The sequence below is a fragment of the Chenopodium quinoa genome, unplaced genomic scaffold, assembly GCF_001683475.1.
Source record: "Chenopodium quinoa cultivar QQ74 unplaced genomic scaffold, ASM168347v1, whole genome shotgun sequence".
NCBI lineage: Eukaryota > Viridiplantae > Streptophyta > Magnoliopsida > Caryophyllales > Amaranthaceae > Chenopodium > Chenopodium quinoa.
This window is the reverse complement of record NW_018744593.1, coordinates 39,429-59,482: the sequence shown is the minus strand read 5'-3', so window position 1 is coordinate 59,482 and position 20,054 is coordinate 39,429. Positions and strand designations below refer to the sequence as shown.

General features: G+C 39.2%; 1 protein-coding gene across 1 annotated transcript; it reads right to left on the bottom strand.

Moving 5' to 3' along the window:
• Positions 1-17,880: 17,880 nt before the first annotated feature.
• On the bottom strand, positions 17,881-20,054 carry LOC110699560 (secoisolariciresinol dehydrogenase-like). Its single transcript, XM_021877055.1, has 3 exons — positions 19,992-20,054; positions 19,370-19,411; positions 17,881-18,875 (listed from the first exon to the last, which is right to left on the bottom strand). Exons 2-3 carry the CDS (start codon positions 19,405-19,407, stop codon positions 18,107-18,109), a joined length of 807 nt encoding a protein of 268 aa, XP_021732747.1. The 5' UTR covers positions 19,408-19,411; positions 19,992-20,054; the 3' UTR covers positions 17,881-18,106.

Here is a 20,054-nt window from a genome sequence, read left to right as displayed (position 1 = left end):
GGCCCCAAATTCATGGTTCAACATTCTGGGCTTCGTAGCCTGTGAAATTTATGGGGTTGAACCGAATTTTGCAGCGTTCGCCCACATGAACTATCTGAGCCGGACCCCAAAAGCAAGCGGTACCGGCTGGTACCAGATTTCCAGTCATAAGGGCTACTTGATGACAAAGGGGGAAGGAGAACAAGTGGAAGGATTGGAGGAACACCGTCTTCATTATTTCTAGCCCCAACAAACTTCTTAACAAGAGGTACAATAGGTGGAACAGGGATCCGCCTCTCCTCGCAGGCGGCTCAAGCCTGCCGCCTGTTCCTCGCCAAGCCAAGGAAGAAATCCTTTATCAAGGTCTCTTCAAAGTAGTGATCAGAGCCAACTCTACTACAGGGGTACGAGAGTTAGTCCCCTTGAACTGCATACCCAAATTCAATTGGATGTATGACGAATATTTCTTGGCCGCCCGTGGCCTTAGTGAGCGAACCCCTAGAGGTAGTCGGCCCCTTTTACGCTTTCACATTTTTGTTTTGCTTGAATTTCTACTAACTCTGAGATGCCTTTGCAGACAAAGCCATGGACAAAATCTTTGCTTCAAAGAAGGCGGCCGCCGTTCTTCGTGCGGCTATTATTGGCCAGAAGCGGCCCCCTACCGACTCTCCCTCAAAGGAGAAGTCCAAGGTGAGCTTCCCACCCTTGTAAAAATTCTTCATGTTTTCCCTGTTTTTTTTTTTTTTACCATATTATTAACTTTGACTTCTTGTAGGATGGGGTACCCAGATCCTTTCCCTCCCAGCAGCCGGATCCCAAGGCAAGGAAACAGACGGTTGGGAGTACGCCTGATTCTTCCTGGAAACAGCCGGCTGAAAAGCAGGCGCGGACCCCTCAAGGGGGGTCAAAACAAACAACCGTCCCTAGGGACACTCGGCCTCCAAGAGGTATAATTTATTTTAGGTTTCTTTGTCAACTTTTCTTAGATCAGGCAGCCTGTTGTTTTCACCTTATCTAATTTTTCATACCTCCTATTGCAGGCGGCCATGAAGAGCCGAACTTGGTCCAGATGGCCAAGTCCATGGTTAAGGCTATTCCCTTAGATGACAGGGAATCAGTCAGGGGAGTCGGCACCCTTGACCTGGACTTTATCATGGGTTTACTCTCTGAGGTAGACTTGATGAATATTCTTTGACATTGGGCAACATTGGCATTAAAGTGCCGCCTGTTTCTTGGAAAATTTTGACGTCTGTTTTGATGATTCGCAGGCCTTACTTCGTGTTCATGGTCTTCGCCGACCCATCAACGAAAAGAATAAGGAGGTAAAGGCTGCGAAGGCCATGGCCGCCTCTGATTGTGACCGGGCAATGTTTCAGATTGCCCAAAATGAGATTTTGACAACTGACATTCTGTATTATCAGGCGACTGCCACCTTGCAGGTCAAAACAGAATTGGAGGCGGCTAAGAAGAAAAACTTGGAGCTGGAGAAGGCGGTCAAGGATCTTCAAGACCAGCTGCAGCCGCTTAAACATGCAAAACATGTGGCCGACGAGCTCAAAAAGGCGAACAAAAAGCTCAAGGAGCGCCTGGCCAGCCAGGAAGAGGCCTTGTCCAAGCAACTCAGTGCTAAGGCTGAAACTGAGAAGATGGCCTTGGCACAAGATATGATGGAGGACGCCTCAAGCATTATGAGGATGACCTGGACTGCCCTCTTCCCGGACTTAGGCTATGAGCAATGGGAATCCAAATTCGCCGCCTGCACTGAAGATTTAATATCAAAATTATGCGGCAGGCGGCTGATGAGGGTGAAGAGAAGGATGAGGCGGCCGGCTCCTCTTCTGGTGGTGAAGATGAAGGTGAGGAGGAAGAGGCGGACGCCAACCAAGGGGAGACTGAGGAAAAGGAGGCGGACGCCAACCCAGAACAAGCACCGGCTAATGAGCCACAAGAGAGTGTGCTTGAGGAGCAGGCGCCTAATGCCGAAGCTGATCAGGCGGCCGCCGTTACTGAGAACCCTCTCTCCAATTCTTAAGCTGTTTATTTTTTTCTATTTTTTTCAACTCTTCTTCGGCCTGCGTGCCGCTTGTATTTGAATTTCCTTTACCCGACCATGGGGTCGGGGTAATGAATATTTTGCCGGTCTTCATGACCGGTTGTTTTATTATGAAACTGGCGGCCGCTTTTTGATCGTCTTTGATTAATGACTCTCCATCTTGTTTATGCTTAATTTTGTCAAGTATAGAGGATCCTTGATATCCGCTTGAATGCCATATCGACTGTTTTAGCTTGTTATTTGTTTGTCTTGAAATGATAAAATTTTTGCGAGGTATAGTAGGCTAGGATGGAGGTTTATCAGGTGCCGACTACTCATGTTGCAGACTGCTTATGCCCCTGGGCGACTTGTTGTCTTTGTTCCAGAATTGGCATTAGTCGGCCATGAACCCAGTCGGACCCCAACGCATTTTTTAGCAAACACATTAGGTCTTCTAACCTTTGCTTTGTAAATTAGTATTTATGGGCCGCCTTATTAGTCATAGTAGCTTAGTGCCGACTAGTTTAACTAAATTAGGCTTGCCTTAGCTTAGGTCGGATTCTGTTAGGGCGTCACCTAGGTGGTTGGACGCTTGACTTATCGATCCGCCTGTTTGAATTTATAGTGTCTATAGATACAGACACTTGTTTGAGTAGTAGAGTAACCAGGCGGCGGAGGCCGGATGGTCCCCTTAAGTCGCCAAGTGTTGCTTGGCTACTTACTCAAAGGGTGTTTACTTAGTAGAATAGTTTGAGGATTCCTGTTTGCCAAAAAATAGGCAGACTCATCATACCTTTTAAGTTCTATACTAAGTATGAGAGAGTGACTATGAGTAATCTTTGAGATTACCCGGTCGTCACCACTCCTGCTTGAGTAGTAGAGGTACCAGGCGGCGGAGGTCGGCTGATCTCCTTGATTCGCCAATTTTTGTTGGCTATTAACTCAAGAGGTACCCCCTGTACTTATCCCAAGTAATACAGGCGGTCACCCAACTCGGATGTCAACTGCTAACACTTGCTTGGTTAGTGTTAAGAGTTATCCTTGTCTCAAAACGGCTACGTGGTTGTCCTTGGGGACAGTTGTTTAGGTGCCGCGTGCTTGGTTTATAGAGCATTATTCCACCCAAAAGGGAGCTGCTCTCTGCGACGAATCTCATCCGGAGGGATGTCGCCGGACGCCTGCTATGATGTTAGGACAGGTCGTATTAGTTTAATTTTAAGAGAAAATCAGTCGGCAAGGCACCTGGGCTGATCATCCGGCCATAAGCCTCGTTTAGTTCATGGTGAACAAAGGCGCTAAGTATAGGAGAGTAGCCGACTGTAAAGTTACAGACGGCATGCCCCTCTGAAATAACATAAAGTGAAGAAAATGGAGAGTAGCCGACTGTTTGTCCAGTCGGCATGCCCCTCAATTGGTGCAACCGGAAGAGTAGCTGACTGCTAATGGAGCAGGCGGCATGCCTCTCTATTTACAATAAAAATGAAGCAAATTTTTCAAGTTTTATTAGTTGCTCTCGGCAATTACAACATTTAAAAATAATACTTCTTTAAATTATCAACATTCCAAGTTCTAGGTAGGGGTTGGCCGTCTGGTGTTTCCAGGCAGTAGGTGCCGTCCCTAACCTCTTCATAGATTCGGTAGGGTCCTTCCCAGTTGGGAGTTAATTTGCCTAACTCATTGGCCCTACCGACTGCTTCCATCTTCCGTAGTACAAACACTACAAAAAAATGTCCATATAGAAACTGAATTCTAGCGACGGAATTCAATCCGTTTCTAAATTAGAGACGGAATTAAAAAAATCCGTCTCTAAATTAATTTAGAAACGGAATTAAAAAATCCGTTTCTAAATTAGAGACGGAATTAAAAAATCCGTCTCTAAATTAGAAACGGAATTGAAAATCCGTTTCTAAATTAGAAACGGATTTTTTTCCGTTGCAAAATTAGAAACGGATTTTTTTCCGTTGCTAAATTTAGAGACGGATTTTTTTTTTCCGTTGCTATATTAGAGACGGATTTTATTTTTCCGTTGCTGATATGAGCGACGGATTTTTAATTCCGTCTCTAAATTATTTTCAAAACGAATTATGTAAAATATTACTTTAGCAACGAATTATGTAAACTAAAATCCGTCTCTAAACTAGAGACGAATTTGAAAATCTGTTTCTAAACTAGAGACGAATTTTAAATTCCGTCTCTAATTTTTCTTTCACTTATTATCAATTATGTGCATAGAAGTAAACAAATAATATTTGGTATAGTTGGTAAGAGTTTCACTATGTGACTATGAGGTCACGGGTTCGACTCCTACCTATTGCGATTCTTGAGATTGGGGATTTAAGGAGTCTTACAGGCAAAGCCGATTCGAGTTGACCCGAGTGAGGTCGAACCGAATAGCATCTACATATAGACACAAAATAATTTTTCCGTTGTTAAATTTAGAGACGGATTTTTTTTTTCCGTTACTAAATTTAGAGAAGGATTTTTTTTCCGTTGCTAATACCAGCAACAAATAAAAAATCCTGTTGCTAAAACCAGCGACGGAAATAAAAATCCGTTGCTAAAATCAGCGACAGAAATAAAAATCCGTTGCTAAAACCAGCGACGGAAATAAAAATCCGTTGCTAAAACCAGCGACGGAAATAAAAATCTGTTGCTAAGTTCAGCAACGGAAAACAAATAAAACGTCGCTAGTCTCATTTAGCGACAACAGTTTTACCAACGGAGTAATTTCGTTTCAAAATCTGTCGCTACCTATATTTAGCGACAAAAAAGAACAATCTAGCAACAGATTTGACCTGTTGCTAAATGTATTTTTTTGTAGTGAAAGTCTCCCACTTTGAGTGGACGCCTGTGTACCCTTTTGTTATATGCCCTTGTCATCCTCAGGCGGTAGACTTCATGGCATAGGGCTGCATTGCCCCTATGTTCTGGGAGTGAATCCAATATCAGGTGCATGAATTCCCAATTTGCCTCTTCGTTATACAACATTATACGAAGAGTCGGCTCGTAGTGTTCGATTGGGAGGACAGCCTCTGCCCCATAAGTTAGGAGGAATGGAGTTTCTCCTGTTGCCCCTTTTTCAGTCGTCATGATGGCCTAGAGAACATGCGGTAGTTCGTCTGCCCATAGGCTGCCTGCTCGTTCAATCTTCTTTTTGATATCGTCTGAGATGATTTTGTTAAAAGCTTCCACCTGGCCGTTTGCTTGTGGTCGGCCGACTGATGCAAAGAAGTGAGATATACCTTGGTATCCCAGCCAGCTTTTGAGAACATGTGTCTCAAACTTGGGACCGTTATAAAAAACCATGGACATGGGCACCCTAAATCGAGTGATGACATTCTTCCATATGAAGGAGATGACGTCCTTGGTCTTGATACCCTTGACTGCTTCTGCCTCCACCCACTTAGTGAAGTAGTCGACTACTACCAAAATGTACCTCCGACCGCTTGTTGCAAGCGTATAGGGACCTAGGATATCCATGCCCCACTTAGCAAATGGTATAGGACTGTGGATGGCCGTGAGGTTTGTGGCCAGACGATGGATCGACTTGCCGAACCTTTGGCACTTGTCACATTTTTTAACCATTTCCATGGCGTCAGCTTCCAAGGTAGGCCAGAAGTAACCCTGCCGCCTTACTCTTTGAGCAAGCGACCTGCCACCTACGTGAGAAGCGCAGTACTTTGAATGTAGATCTTCTAAGACCTCTCGTCCTTTCTCTGGGGTGACACATTTTAAGAGGGGCTGAAGATAGCCCTTCTTAAAGAGTTCTCCCTTGCACATCTCAAAGTTGGACGCCCGTTTTTTTTGTAGGGTCGCCTGGGAGTTATCACTCGGCAGGGTGCTGGTTGTTAAATAGGCTCGGATGTCGTTCATCCAAGTTGAGCTTCTATCAAGGATTCCAATAGGTTCTTCCTCAATGCTTCGCTTTTCCATAACTTCCCAGAAAACGGTCCTTGGAGTGTCACAGGAGGCCGAGGATGCCAGTTTTGAGAGGGCGTCCAGCTGGTTGTTCTCGGACCTGGGTACTTGAGTTAAATGAAACTCCTCAAGAGACCCTACCGCCTGTTTTACCGCTTGTAAATATTTAATCATGGCCGGATGGGTGGCCTCATAATCACCATTATATTGGCTTACTATCAACTGTGAGTCTGAACAAGCGGCTATCTTCCTTGCCCCGGCCGCCTTGCACATACGGATGCCAGCCAGCAAAGCTTCATACTCTGCCTCGTTATTCGAGGCCTGGAAGTTGAATCGTAGAGCATACTCATACCTGTCGCCTTCGGGCGACTGACATATGATGCCTGCTCCACAACCATTCATAGTAGAGCTCCCGTCCACATAGACTTTCCAGACTTGGTCTGGAATTGTGGAATCAGAAGGCCGAGTCATTTCTACTATGAAGTCAGCAAATGCTTGCCTCTTCACTGCTTTTCTTGGCTCGAATGTGATTTCAAGGCTCTGTATTTCTATCGCCCATTTGATAATTTGTCCTGACGATTCCATGGTAGTCAGGGGCCGCTTGATCGACTGGTCTATGTATACCACGACTGGATGCCCCAAAAAATAGGGCTTCAACTTTCTAACTGCCATGAAGAGGGCAAGGCCAAAATTTTCAACCAGGGGGTATCTTAACTCGACATTTTTCAGGACGTGACTTACAAAATAGACCGGGAGCTGGCAACCATCCCTCTCAGCAAGGAGGACGACACTTAGAGCATGGTCGGACACTGCAAGATACATATAGAGCACTTCTTTAGGCAAAGGGCTGACCAGCCTTGGTAAGGAGTGCAAGTGTTCTTTCAACTTATGGAAGGCCGCCTCAGCATCCGGCCCCCATTCAAACATAACTTTCTTTTTTATTGCTTGAAAGAAGTAGAGGCACTTGTCGCCTGCCCGGCTGAGAAATATTCCCAGGGCCGCCAGACAATCTGTTAACTTCTGGACCTCTCGGACAGTACGGGGCGACTGCATGTCTATGACTTCCTGTACCTTCTCGGGGTTAGCCTCTATCCTCCTTTGATTGATAAGAAATCCGAGAAACTTCCCAGACTCAACTCCAAAAACACACTTCTTGGGATAGAGCATGACATGGTGCCGCCTGAGTGTGGTGAATGTTTCTCAGAGGTTGGCCAAGTGGTCCGTCTGGATTTTGGATTTCACAATCATATCATCTATGTACGCCTCCACATTCCTTCCAATTTGGTCAAAGAAGACCGTGTTTATCATTCTCTGCAAGATGGCCGGGGCGTTCTTCAAACTAAACGGCATGACCGTGTAACAATAGAGGCCCTGATCTGTGACAAAGGCCGCCTTCTCTTGGTCCTTCTTCCACAGGGGAATCTGATGAAAACCAGAGTAGGCGTCCATGAAACTCATCAAGGCATGGCCGGCAGTAGAATCGACTAGGCTGTCAATCTTGGGCAATGGATAGCTGTCTTTGGGGCATGCCTTGTTTAAGTCCGTGAAGTCTACACACATGCGCTAGGTGCCATTCGGCTTCTTTACCAAAACAACATTGGCGACCCAGTCGGGGAAATAACATTGCCGAATGAACCCAGCATCAAGTAATTTTTTAACCTCGGCGGCGGCCGCCTGGCTTCTTTCTTCGCCATGGTTCCTTTTCTTTTGCCTGACCGACTTCTTTTTCGGATCCACAGCCAACTTATGTACTGCCAAGTCTGGACTTATACCTGGCATCTCATGTACTTCAAATGAAAAGATATCCCTAAATTCCTTCAAGAGTTGGTGAAAATCATCACCAAGCGCAGCAAGAGCAGTAGTCCCAACTTTAACAGTTCGGTCAGTACATGAGTCGTCTAGGACGACGTCCACATGTTCCCTAGCCGGCTGAGGGCGGAACTTGTCTGACCGCTCCTCGGCCAGTGATTGCTATCATTTTTCTTTTCTTTCGGCCCCTAGGTGGGCGGCCTTTCTCTTCTTGCCACCTACTACTTGGGCAGGCGCATCATCCTTGATTTGCTCAAGGTCAGTTTTCTCTCCACTGGGACCAGCAGTCGCCATAGTGGGTTTGATATCTGAGAGGTAACACTCTCTTGCCATCTTCTGGTCTCCCCTTAGGGAGCCGACTATTCCATCATCCTTCTCAAACTTGAGAAGCATAAGAGAAGGTATGATGACATCTTTTGAATTGTTCAGGGTGGGTCGTCCCAAGATCATGTTGTATGCCGAGAGCTCCTCGACTACCAAGAACCGGACTACTATGTGACGGCCCTCCCCTTTTTCACCCAGGCGGACAGGTAGATCCACCCGTCCTACTGTGTGTACGACGCTTCTTCCAAACCCCACCAAAGGGTGAGATACCGGATGTATGCTGTCAGGTTTGTACTTGAGCTTTGCCAAGCACTTGTTGCTGATTAGATTAGAAGAACTGCCGGTATCTATAAGGATCCGGCCAACTCTCTGGTTGGTCACTTTGCATTCAATTACAATGGGGTCGTCATGCGGCCCCTAACACCTCCCAAGTTTTCTTCTGTGATGACAATTTCTGGGAATGAACTCTTGGAGGTCCGCCCTTGGTTGACGGAGTTAACATCCAACCGCCTGATGTTGTCTTTATTGCCCCTGATTGTGGGGCCGCCTCCTGCGAAGCCGCCTGTTATGGTATAGACGACAGCGTCGTCAGTGTCAGAACTGTCAGCCGACCGGTTCTTCTTCTTGGCCGCCCGTTTCTATTTGGGGGGTGCATTACCCTTGGACATCTTGACATAGGAGTCAAGATCCCCTTTGTCTGCCAGGTGGTCCAGAAGGCGCTTGAGACTGATACATTCATTGGTTTCGTGACCAATGTCCTCATGATAATGGCAGTATTTACTTTGGTTCCGATTGCTGACAGAACCCTTCATGGCGGCCGGCTTCTCAATTGTGATCCGGCCCTTGATTTCATTAAGGATAGCATGGCCATCCTTGTTGAACTCATACTTAGGGGAGTATGGTTTATATTCCTTCTTCTTTTTCTGGGACGGCTATTCAGAGGAGTCGGCCGCCCAAATTTCTTTTCTCTTTTTATCTTCTTTATTTGCCGACTGCTTTGGTCGGCTCTCTCTTTTGTCGGACCTCTTGCCGTCCGACTGCTTTCCAGTATTACAGAGGTCGGTTGCTTGAATATAGGCATCCGCGTCCATCATGGCTTCTTAGAGGGTGGTGACCCTCTTCCTAACAAGGTCGAATTTGAAGTTTGACCCGTCCTTAAGTCCTCTGAAAAAATCAGTATAGGCTACCTCATCCAGCAACCCTTGTATCTAAATCCTCATCAGGTTAAACCGCCTGATGTAGGAACGCAATCCCTCCTTCTCTCCCTGCTGTATAGTCCCTAGGTCAAGGGTCGTCTTCTTAGCAGGGATGTTCATCGCAAAATTTGAAGTGAACAAATAAGCGAGGGTCTTGACATTGTTAACACAACCGGTCGGCAGGTTGCCGAACCATTGTTGGGCAATGCCCTTCAATGTGGCCGGAAAACATTTACACCATGTGGGATCATCCAACCCTTGAAGGTACATTAGGTTGGTGAACGCTATCAGATGATCTTCAGGGTTGGTAGTGCCATCATAGGCTCCTACCAACACATTCTTCACTTTGGCCGGCTGGGCAGCCTCAATTATCTCCTTGGAAAAGGCGGATGGCTGTTCTCCAAGTCTAAGCAACCTAAGTTGTCAGTCCAAAGGTTGAGCATTTCTTGCCGCCTGTCCTCCAAACAGAGTAGGCTGCATAAAATATTGAGGTTGCGGCACGTATGGCTGGGGTGGCACATACGGGGCCGCTTGATTTTTCTAGGAGTCGGACCGGTAGGAGGTATCGCCTGTCTGGCTCTCATAATTTGATTTTGAATACCTCAAGGAGGTATTGTGGAGACTGTCTTGAAAATCAGACATAGAGGCCGACTTAGATAGTCGGTCATTCTTCTTCTGCTCTAGCAACATTCGAGCATCAGAATATGTTTTCTTCGACTCGTCCGGCTGAACATGATGGATGGGCTTTCTCTTCCCTGGAGAGGGGAAGCGGTACTTAGTTAGATCAATCGCTGGTGGCTCCCACTCCCTAGGCTTAGAGTAAGGAGTCGCCTCCCGATCTTTTACAAGCTTCTTCCTCCCAGACTGGGAGGGTCTTCTGGCCGACTGTTCCTTTGGTGGGACATTCGTTCTTTTGTTCATAAGCTCCTGGATCTCCCCTTAGAAACTATTCATGTAGGTCATGAGTTCATTTCTGGTAATGGGGGGCAGATCCCTCGGCCGCCTGCTGATGATTAAGCGGCTGGCCGGCTAGTTTACTAGATCCAGCCAAGCAGTCCTCCCGTTCCTTCCTTTCGGAGGGACGGGTGCGTCAAGCTCTTGAGGTCCCGTCAGAGGCCATATGAGTCTCGACTTCAAATTCATTGTCAGTGTCCTGTTCCGTTTGAACCAGGGAATCGTCCATAGGACGCTTGTCACTTAGAACCGGTACAGACTGTGATTCCATCTCAAAAGTACTCTCCCCGCAGACGGCGCCAAAATGTTTCGGGGTTTTTTGATGTCCTGCGGGAGAGTTACAATTCCGGGACTGGATCCGTGCGCCTGTACCTGCAAAACAACGGAGACTCCGGGTGGTGGGAGCTCCGCCTCTGACGATCAAGTTAGTACTTGTAGGTGGAGTAAAAAGGTGCGGAAAGTAAAAGGGTGATTTGGTTCCTCTAAGGAGAGGAGTGATCAGGAAGTGCAAATAATACTAAGTTTGGTCTAGCGATTAGTCTGCACGTGTGTTTAGGCTTCTCTTGGTGAGAGTATTTTATTCTGAATATGTTAAGTGGAGGCTTAATTACTATATTTATAGCCTCGAAGTGTGTGCCCCAATACTAGGTTTTAGGTAAACTTAGGACTGATTGGGCCTTGCCTCGGAAATCGGGCCTTGGTGGCCGTTTTCCAGGTTGGCATGTCATGGGCCACGTGGCGTGCCATGATTGGTCCATGCTGGACTGATTACTGCATGACACGTGGCAGGCCTTGGCTGGTCCATGTGGCGGACACATGGCAGGCCCTGATTGGTCCACGTGGCAGACTGTGATTGGGCAGGGAAAATCCCCTAATCAATTAGTATTTTTAAAAAAAAATCCCTAACCCCCAACCGAAGAACAACCCTCCTACTGGATCACACCAGCCGAAACATCCATCGATGTCAATCCCTTTGTCTTTCCCTTCCCAACTATAATGGTCTCTTACAATACATTGGGCTTACTTAGACCTTATGAGGCCTTTGGTGCCCTTTGGGCTTATGTAGATAGGATTGACTTAGGCTAAAATGGATGGGGCCATTTTGGTACCCAAACAAAAACTATATTAAGTAAAATAAAAAAACTTCAATCTTATTAGCAATTTATAGTTCATGCATGTAACTTATCATTAGATGTAGTAATTTAAAGGAATGCATAGCTATCAATAACATAATACTAAAAGTGAATCTGATATGACACTTGTCATGTTCTGATTAAAAAACTTCCCGTCACTTTATCTTTCCTTTTTTTTTTTTTTGGTCAAATCTTCATGCAAATTAATTTATATATCCTATCATATCTAACTTTCAATTTGGCAACTATATTTTAAGTATATTCTATATGCATTCAATGAAAATATTTTAACATATCTTTCTTATATTTTATAATGTATTTTTCTATAATTAACAAACATATATACTACGTATATAAGGTAATATTATTAGAATAATGTACAATGCTCGTATTTCGTATCATTCTACATCGTATATTTTCCTTTGAAAGTTTATTTGCTCCAACCAGTATTAACACTTTAACTTTTATTATATATTTGTTGGTTTATTTATAATAATAACACTACAATTCAATAACTATACATATAAAATAAAAATAAAAAAACCTTGATTATTAATTGTCACAAAAAATAAGCCACTTAATTTTTTATAAAACACTTGTGCTGGTAAAAATATGCTATAAAATATTGTGCCGGTCAAAACATAACAACAAAGTAGGGACATATGGCCGTATATAAGTACATTGCACAAGTTATAACATAAAAATTCATTCTTATATAAAGTCCTATGATCATGAAATTTGCGTTTTTTATTTTAAATGTTTAATGATCAATACGAGTAACTTTTGATATCAATATAACATAAAATTCAAGTTAGATTTTTTTTTTTGAAAAGAAATTCAAGTATTCATTTCAATTAAAAATATTGATTTTTTTTCTTTTAAAAAAATTATTGTTAAATTAACATAATAATTCATAATTAGATTAAGTAAAAATCGTGCGTTGCACGGGACTTAAACTAGTTAACTACCATGAGCCATTATAGCGTGAATTGTTACCAATAATTACTTTAATACAAAGCAGGTCCAAAAAGTCCGAATGGAATGGAATTAGGTCAGGTAACGTGGCCTGACCAAGCATAAAGTGGGTAGAAATTTGCTATTAGGGTCTAGCCCAAACCGAGCTCGATCCGCCATTGGATTAGGTCTAATCCTTTTGTGCTTGTCACCCTTGCCTAGGGGCCATGCTAATCTTCTCTGTATCGTTCCAATTTTATCAAATTGCATTAAGTGTTCCGCACTTCCGCGATGGATGACCAAAAACATACTTTCTCCGTTTCATATTAGATGACACGTTTTATTAGACACGTTTGTCAATTCATATTTTATAATGTTAATATCCTTGATTATATATTAGCAAAATTATAAAAAATTGATATTTATAAATATATGTTGAGACGAATGAAATAGACCCCACATGATTATGTTTTTTCTCATCACGAAATTATAAAACAAAGTCAGAGCATGTTATGTGAATAGTTCACAGAGTCAAACTATGTCATCTAATTTGAAACGGGGAAAGTATCTTAATTTAATTGTGTGGAAATTAATGGACAAATTTATTGCCCAAACTTGAGTTCATTTTATTTAATTATTACTCGTACTCTGCTGAAGACAATACTATTGGTTTACCAACTTAATACTACATCCGGTCCATTAATTTTTAGTTGCAACGAAAGAATTTTTTTTATATCTTATTAATAATATTCTTTTATTGCAACTAAAAATTAAAAGAAATAGTACAAAAACTTATTGTTTGATAATGACTTAAACACTACTACAGGGTGTAGTAGTGTTTAGTTGTGGAGAACTAGAGAAATTTTAAATTAAAGGAAAAATTGATTCTAATAATCCCACCTTTAACCGATTAGCTGCTAATAATCTCACTTTTTGATTATTATCTAATAATCCCACCTTTGGGGGGTATTCTCTTCTAATTGTCCCTTATGATCGGTAACTTGTTGTTTGGGTAAGTTTTTTTTTTTTTTTTTTTTTTTTTAAAAAAAATTCCTTGGCCACGCATTAGTGCATCACCCCCTTCCCCAACCACGAGTCCCTCTTCATTTCCAACCACCATCACCAACAATAGCAATTAACCCAATTCATCCCCTCATACCACGCAATCCCTTTGCCTTCGCTACTCCTTGCTGACTCACTAACAGTCACGCCACCAGCATCCTTTTCACCAGCAAGCCACCACCCGCGCAATTCAGCCATATCGCAATCCCTGCACTCCAATCTGCCACCAATCAACAGCAATTCGACCTCCAAATCATTGCAATCAGCAATTCGGCCACCAACAATCATTGCAATCACCAATTCGGCCATCAACAACTTCAATTGATGCTCCAATTTGAAGACCCAAGATGCGCCTTTGTTGGGGTGGGGATTTTCGTGGTGGGGAGGGCTGGGGTGGCGTTTTTAAGGGGTTAGGCAAGGTTGGGGTTGGGCGTTTCGGGGTGTGGGAAGGCTGAAATGAATCGATTTGGGGTGAGGATAGATTGGGGTGGGGTGATTCGAGGGTGCGGGTGGCTGGGATAGGCTATTTTAGGGGTGGGCGTGGCTGGGGTTTTGTGTTTCGGTGGTGGAGGTGGTTGGGGCGGGTTGTTTCAGGGAGGGGCATGGCTGGCTCTGGTGTTTCGGGATCATGGGTGGGAGTGGCTGGTTGCAAGGGGAGGGGTGGGTTGCCTAGCCGGGATAAATGGAGGAAGGAGGGGAAAACGATAAGGAAGAAGGAAAGGGAAAAAAATTAATTTAAAATTTTTTTTAAAATAAAAATATAAAAAAATATTTCGACGAATCACAAAGTGACACGTGACATGTTAATCCATTATACCGGTTACCAACAGATTAGGGACCATTAGAAGAGAATGCCCCCTAAAGGTGGGATTATTAGATAATAATCAAAAGGTGGGATTATTAGTAGCGAATCGGCCAAAAGGTGGGATTATTAGAATCAATTTTTCCTAAACTAAAAGCTAAAATTATTAGATTTTGTAAATAAAAAGTATATTGTTGTTGTTGGTATTTTTTTTTTTATTTTTTTTTTTCATAATGTGTATCTAAATTATGCAGAAAATGGCTTACTACTTACTAGTCATTAGGGTCTCGCTTTGCTCGGGCTTTATTTCTCTATATTATTTGATTTAGTATTCTATTAATTTATTCTATAAAATGATTGTATTTAGATAATATTTTTCAAAGATTTAGCAAACCTAATTCGATAAGTATACAAAATATATACAAATATATCCTATATCTTTGACAAATATTATCTAAATATAATATTTATTATATTTTTCAAACCATAATTGACTGAAACAACACAAACTATTATATGGGTTTTTACAAACTTTAAGTGGAGCAACTAACATCATGAACTTTGGGGTTTGATGTCGTAAATGACATTAATGTTTCCCGTGTCAAATCAAGAGTTAAATTAGTAACTAATTAATATCAGAGTGGTGACAAATCTGACAATGCGCAGCAGCAGAAAACCATGAAAGCCAATACATGAATTCCTAAATTATCAACTGAAAAGGCAACAGAAGCAATTTTTTTTTTTTGATCAATCAAAAGCAACAGATTAATAGCTTATAGCTTGTTTAAAAAAATAATTAAAAAAAAAAAATTGCTTATAGCTAACGGGAGTGCTAAACAGTCCAAACGACGACAAAAAAAAAATTAAAAAATACAGTAAAATTATAGAGTAAGAATATGTAAATAAATGGAATCTGTACTTTTTAGGATAATAATTATTTATTTATTTTGAATAAAATTGGTAAGGGTAATTTCATTAAATAAAAATAGTCATTCAACGCTTACAATCATTGCTTAAGAAATCTAAATTCTCAATATAAGTATTAAACACCCTAAACTTATGTCATCGCTTCTGAACTCCTCGTTAAGATGAATCTTCTAAATTTGCATGGCTAGATTTGGAGGGAGGGAACATAAATTTTAATAGGGTTTTGAAAAAGTTACGCTTTTTGGTAGTTATAGTATACTTTTCAGAATAAATATAACGATAATAATTATAATAATAATTAGAATAATAATTATAATGATAACTATAATAATAATTATAATCTGGGTGGGGGCCCAGATTGTATCTCGGCTCCCCACTAATTTCTTGTAAACTGTTTGACTTTGTAGATTTTTGTTACAATAATAATTATAATAACAATAATAATAATGATAATAATAACTATATTTGTCTTTGAAACTACGCTCTTCATCTTCATCTCCAAAACGCTGCATATGTGAGGCAGGGTTCACTTGTGGAGGCGGGTATGCTATTGTTGGTGGTGGGAGAGGGTTCGATTGTGTACGCGGAGGCCGAGGCGGGGGTGGAGGCGAAGGTCGAGGAGGATGTGGAGGCGGAGGCTGAGGCAGAAACCCTTGTCCACAAGTGCATGTTTTTCCTTTTCCTTTAGTGTCTGTAGGGTCATCTTTTTGCGGATACCCTACAAATCAAACGTTGCAAAAACAAAAATTTGATGATCAATTTGAAAGCAATTAAGACATTAATTAAATTCAATAATTCAATACCACCTAAAAAAACTAAATTTAATGGAAATAAAACATCCAATTATTGAACTAACCTTGACCTGATCTGCATATGTTGGAGAGAGAGGAAAACAATAAAGAATTGCAAACTAAATCTTATTCATAGGAGACCAAACTTCTAATAATTTGAAGTTTATCCTAATCTAATCTAATAGATATATATATATATATATATATATATATATATAAATAATATATGCATTTTTGGAGAGCATTCGGAGCGCCATGTAAGAAATATACTTATTTCGACCAATAAGAAGAAAGATTTGTATTTTATTTTTGAATTAAAAAATTATGTCGCCACCTGGATAAAAATAACGAATTAGATTTGATATATCTAAAATTTTGATACCACGTAGATTATAATCCACGAATTAAATTATTTTAAAGAAAAAAATAAAGTAAAAATATAGGAAAAGATAAATTTATTAATTCAATACTACGAGTATAAGAAATCAAAAAAAAAAAATACTAAAAAATATTTAAATGATAAACGCTTATAATAAAGTTTGATACGTATCATTATAGCATAAATTTTGATAGTATTTATGATAAGAAATACAAATTATTCGTTAACTATAATTAAATTAAAATTTGTGATACCTACCATTATAAATTGACACATCATACGACACAAACAAATTTCATATCAATAAAAAACCCCATCAAGTGAATTTTGTGTTAGTAATTTTGTGTTAATTTTTGGTCATCAATGACCTAGTAATTTTTAGCTTAATTTTTAAAATCCTATATTTAAATTAGTATTTCTAATTATTACTTACATTGTATTAATTTGGGATACTCAACGATTATATGTTTATGTTTTATTTACTAAATGTTTTTTTTTACATGCAGATCTAACACATCATATGACATAAATAAAATTTCGTATCAATACAAAATCCCATCAAGTGAATTTTTTGTTAGTAATTTTATGTTAGTTTTAGGTCATCAATGTCCGGGTAATTTTTAAAATCTTATGTTTAAATCTATATTTGTAATTATTAATTACATTGTATTTATTTAGGATACTTAACGATTATTTGTTTATGTAATGGCATACGATTAGATGTTGTATACTTTATGTATGGATGACTTTGGTTATTTTTGGAGATGATGAAAAAATTCCAATGCATAGATTTGATTTTATATCGCAACAATTTTTCATTTATTGGTAAATATATTGATTTATTTTATATAAATGTAAAGATTTAATTTATATCAATTTCAGTTTGGCTACCATTTCACGGTTCAATTTATCCATTGATGTAGTAAGTTGGTTGTGGACGAGGTTGGTGATTCTATCGAAATAAAAGATATGGTAAAACAATGAATAATGATTTAGGATTTAAATTATTAAAAATTTATCATTTCACATTAAAAATTTTATATAACAGAAAAAATATCATATTTATAATTTATTTATATTTAATAAATTCATTATAAATTATAGTAAAAAAAAGAATAAATATTAAACTTTTGTAATTTTGTCTGAAATTATTATATACAATAAATCAAATAATTAAAAATCTTTGATAAAAAACCGTGCATCGCACGGGCTTCCATCTAGTTCTATACAAAATAGGAAATTCAAACTTAATTACGTTAAACCCTAATATTCTGTAAAAAAAAATAATAATAATAAAAAAAAAGTAAAAAATAAAATAAAAAATAAAATAAAATAAAAAATTGTTAAGCCCTAATATTGTATTTAGTCTTTGGGCCGCCAATGTTTAAGGCCTAATATATTCTTTAGGTTGTATACAAACCAAGCAAACTCCGATCCTAATGCTATTAGAAGACACTTCTATAAATATTTGTTAACCGCCTTCTTTTATTTTGCTAAACAAAATTACTTAATCTCACATGTGAAGCACTACAAGATCGATAATAAAGCCTATAATATTCGCAAAAGAAATTTTACTTTGCTTAAATTATTTTGTTTTTTTTTTTTTTTTTTTTTGTTTAAGATACTGATGAAGCCAATAGAAATAATCTGGCCGTAGTTTTCTTTTGCAAGATGAAAGTACTCAACTTTTCTTAATAACAACGAAATTTTAACGTACAAATTACATTCAAGTAATATAGCTACTTTGGATCTAAAAAGTAATATAGCTACTTCTAATTTACCTATTTAAGACAAATAAATAAAATTCCAATGTTATAACAACATACTATGACAATTATTGCATGAGTTATTCAAACATACAAAATCCTCGATTCATAATAGTAAATCCTCCATCCACAACAAGATTATGGCCACTAATAAACTTCGAATCATCACTAGCAAGAAATAAAGCTGCTTCGGCCACATCCTCTAATGTACACTTAGCCCCTTTGAGATTTGAGTATACTTTAGCTATTCCTTCATCATCTAGCTTAAAGAAGCTCCTAGTCATTGGAGTCGAAACCACGTATGGTGACAAACAATTCACCCTAATCCCATGATTTCCGAGCTCCACAGCTGTGTTCTTTGTAAGACCTAGCACACCATGTTTCGAGCTAACATAGGCATGAGATGCCGCACCTCCTATGGTAGAGGAAATACTCGCATGATTGATAATGGTACCCCGTTTGGCCGGGATCATTACTCGAGCTGCATGCTTAGTACACAAAAAGGGGCCAATAAGGTTCACCCCCAAGATTTCTTTGAACTCGGATTCAGTGATGTCAAGGATGTTTGGCTTGGACATGCCTGCAATGCCTGCATTATTAAACATGATGTCGAGCTTTCCGTATTGGGACATCGTCGAGTCTACTACATTTTGTACGTGGCTTTCATTCGTGACATCGCAATGAACGTATGAGGCTAATGATGTGCCTATTTCTTTGCAGACAGATTGGCCGAAGTCATCTTGGATATCAGCAATTACAACTTTGGCACCATGTTTAGAGAAAACTTTAGCAGCGTATTCACCGATTCCAGCAGCGCCTCCTGTGATAAGGGCCACTTTGCCTTCCAACCTGTAAATTATAAACGTAAATGTAAACCACTTAGTATCCACAAATGAAATTCATCAAGGAACTCCATTTCTACCTTCTTCATATTATATTTCTACTATACATGAAGTATTTTTAACTTAAATAACATAAAATATTATATTATACTCTATATTACTCGCTTACTTTATTTTAGGATTATTAACACAATTTGACTTTTTTTTACTATTCATCTATTTGATTTTAGCACATATATACTTGATATATTTTTGTTTTTGTTCATGTAAATTATTGTTACCTTTTTTTTGTTTTTTTTTTTTTTCAAATGTTACACTTTGACCGTCACATAGTTGTATTAGTTAGATTAATAGACTTTCATTTAACTTAAAAAAAAGTAGGGTAGTTAGGATACTAAAAATTTATTAAAAAAGATAGTAAGATTAATATTTTATTGAAAAGTAAAGAAAGTGAGATGGAAATAAAATTAAAAGAAGAAAGAATTCAGAAATATTGCTTACCTTCTTACTGCGCCAGAAAAATTTGAGAAATTTGCCATATGCCTATGTATACAGACAAAGGAAGAATTAGAGACTGTTGACGTACTAAGCTCATCTTATTAATAAATCATACAATAAGAGAATATATTGTGTATATTCATCACATAAAACACACTGTATAATGAAGATATAAGATGGAATGTTAAAGTCAGGGCAAAATTTATTGCTTGGTAAGTAAGCTTGTTACGACAATATTGAGTATTGAAGCCAAAAGAAAATAAAATGTTACCATACAAATCTCCAAATGTTGAAAAACTTAAAATGAAGGATCATAAAACTTATGACTTTTTTTATGATAAGAAAAGTTATGACGATTTTCTATTAAAATTGAAATATGCTAAGAAAATAAGTACTTATATTTTATAATGTATTGTTAATTTGTTATTATATATGTGTTTCTAAATATCGTTAAAAAAAAAGTGTTTCTAAATGTGTAGGTTCTCATAATTAAAATGCTAAAAATTATTTATAAAATAACCCTTTATTAAGAGAAATCGACTTACCAATGAGAATGGATAATATATTTATTAAAGCTCATAATAACTAAAACGCTAAAAATATTTATAAAATAATCCAAACTTACCAATGAAAATGGATAACTAGACTAGTTGATGAATATTTGATTTTATAGAATGAGAATTGAGAG

Excerpts from the sequence above, each read along its gene's own strand:
- LOC110699560 (XM_021877055.1), bottom strand. The coding sequence starts at position 19,407 with ATGGCAAATTTCTCAAATTTTTCTGGCGCAGTAAGAAG. Across the intron at positions 18,876-19,369 it reads TTTTCTGGCGCAGTAAGAAG|GTTGGAAGGCAAAGTGGCCC; the intron begins GTAAGCAATATT and ends TATAATTTACAG.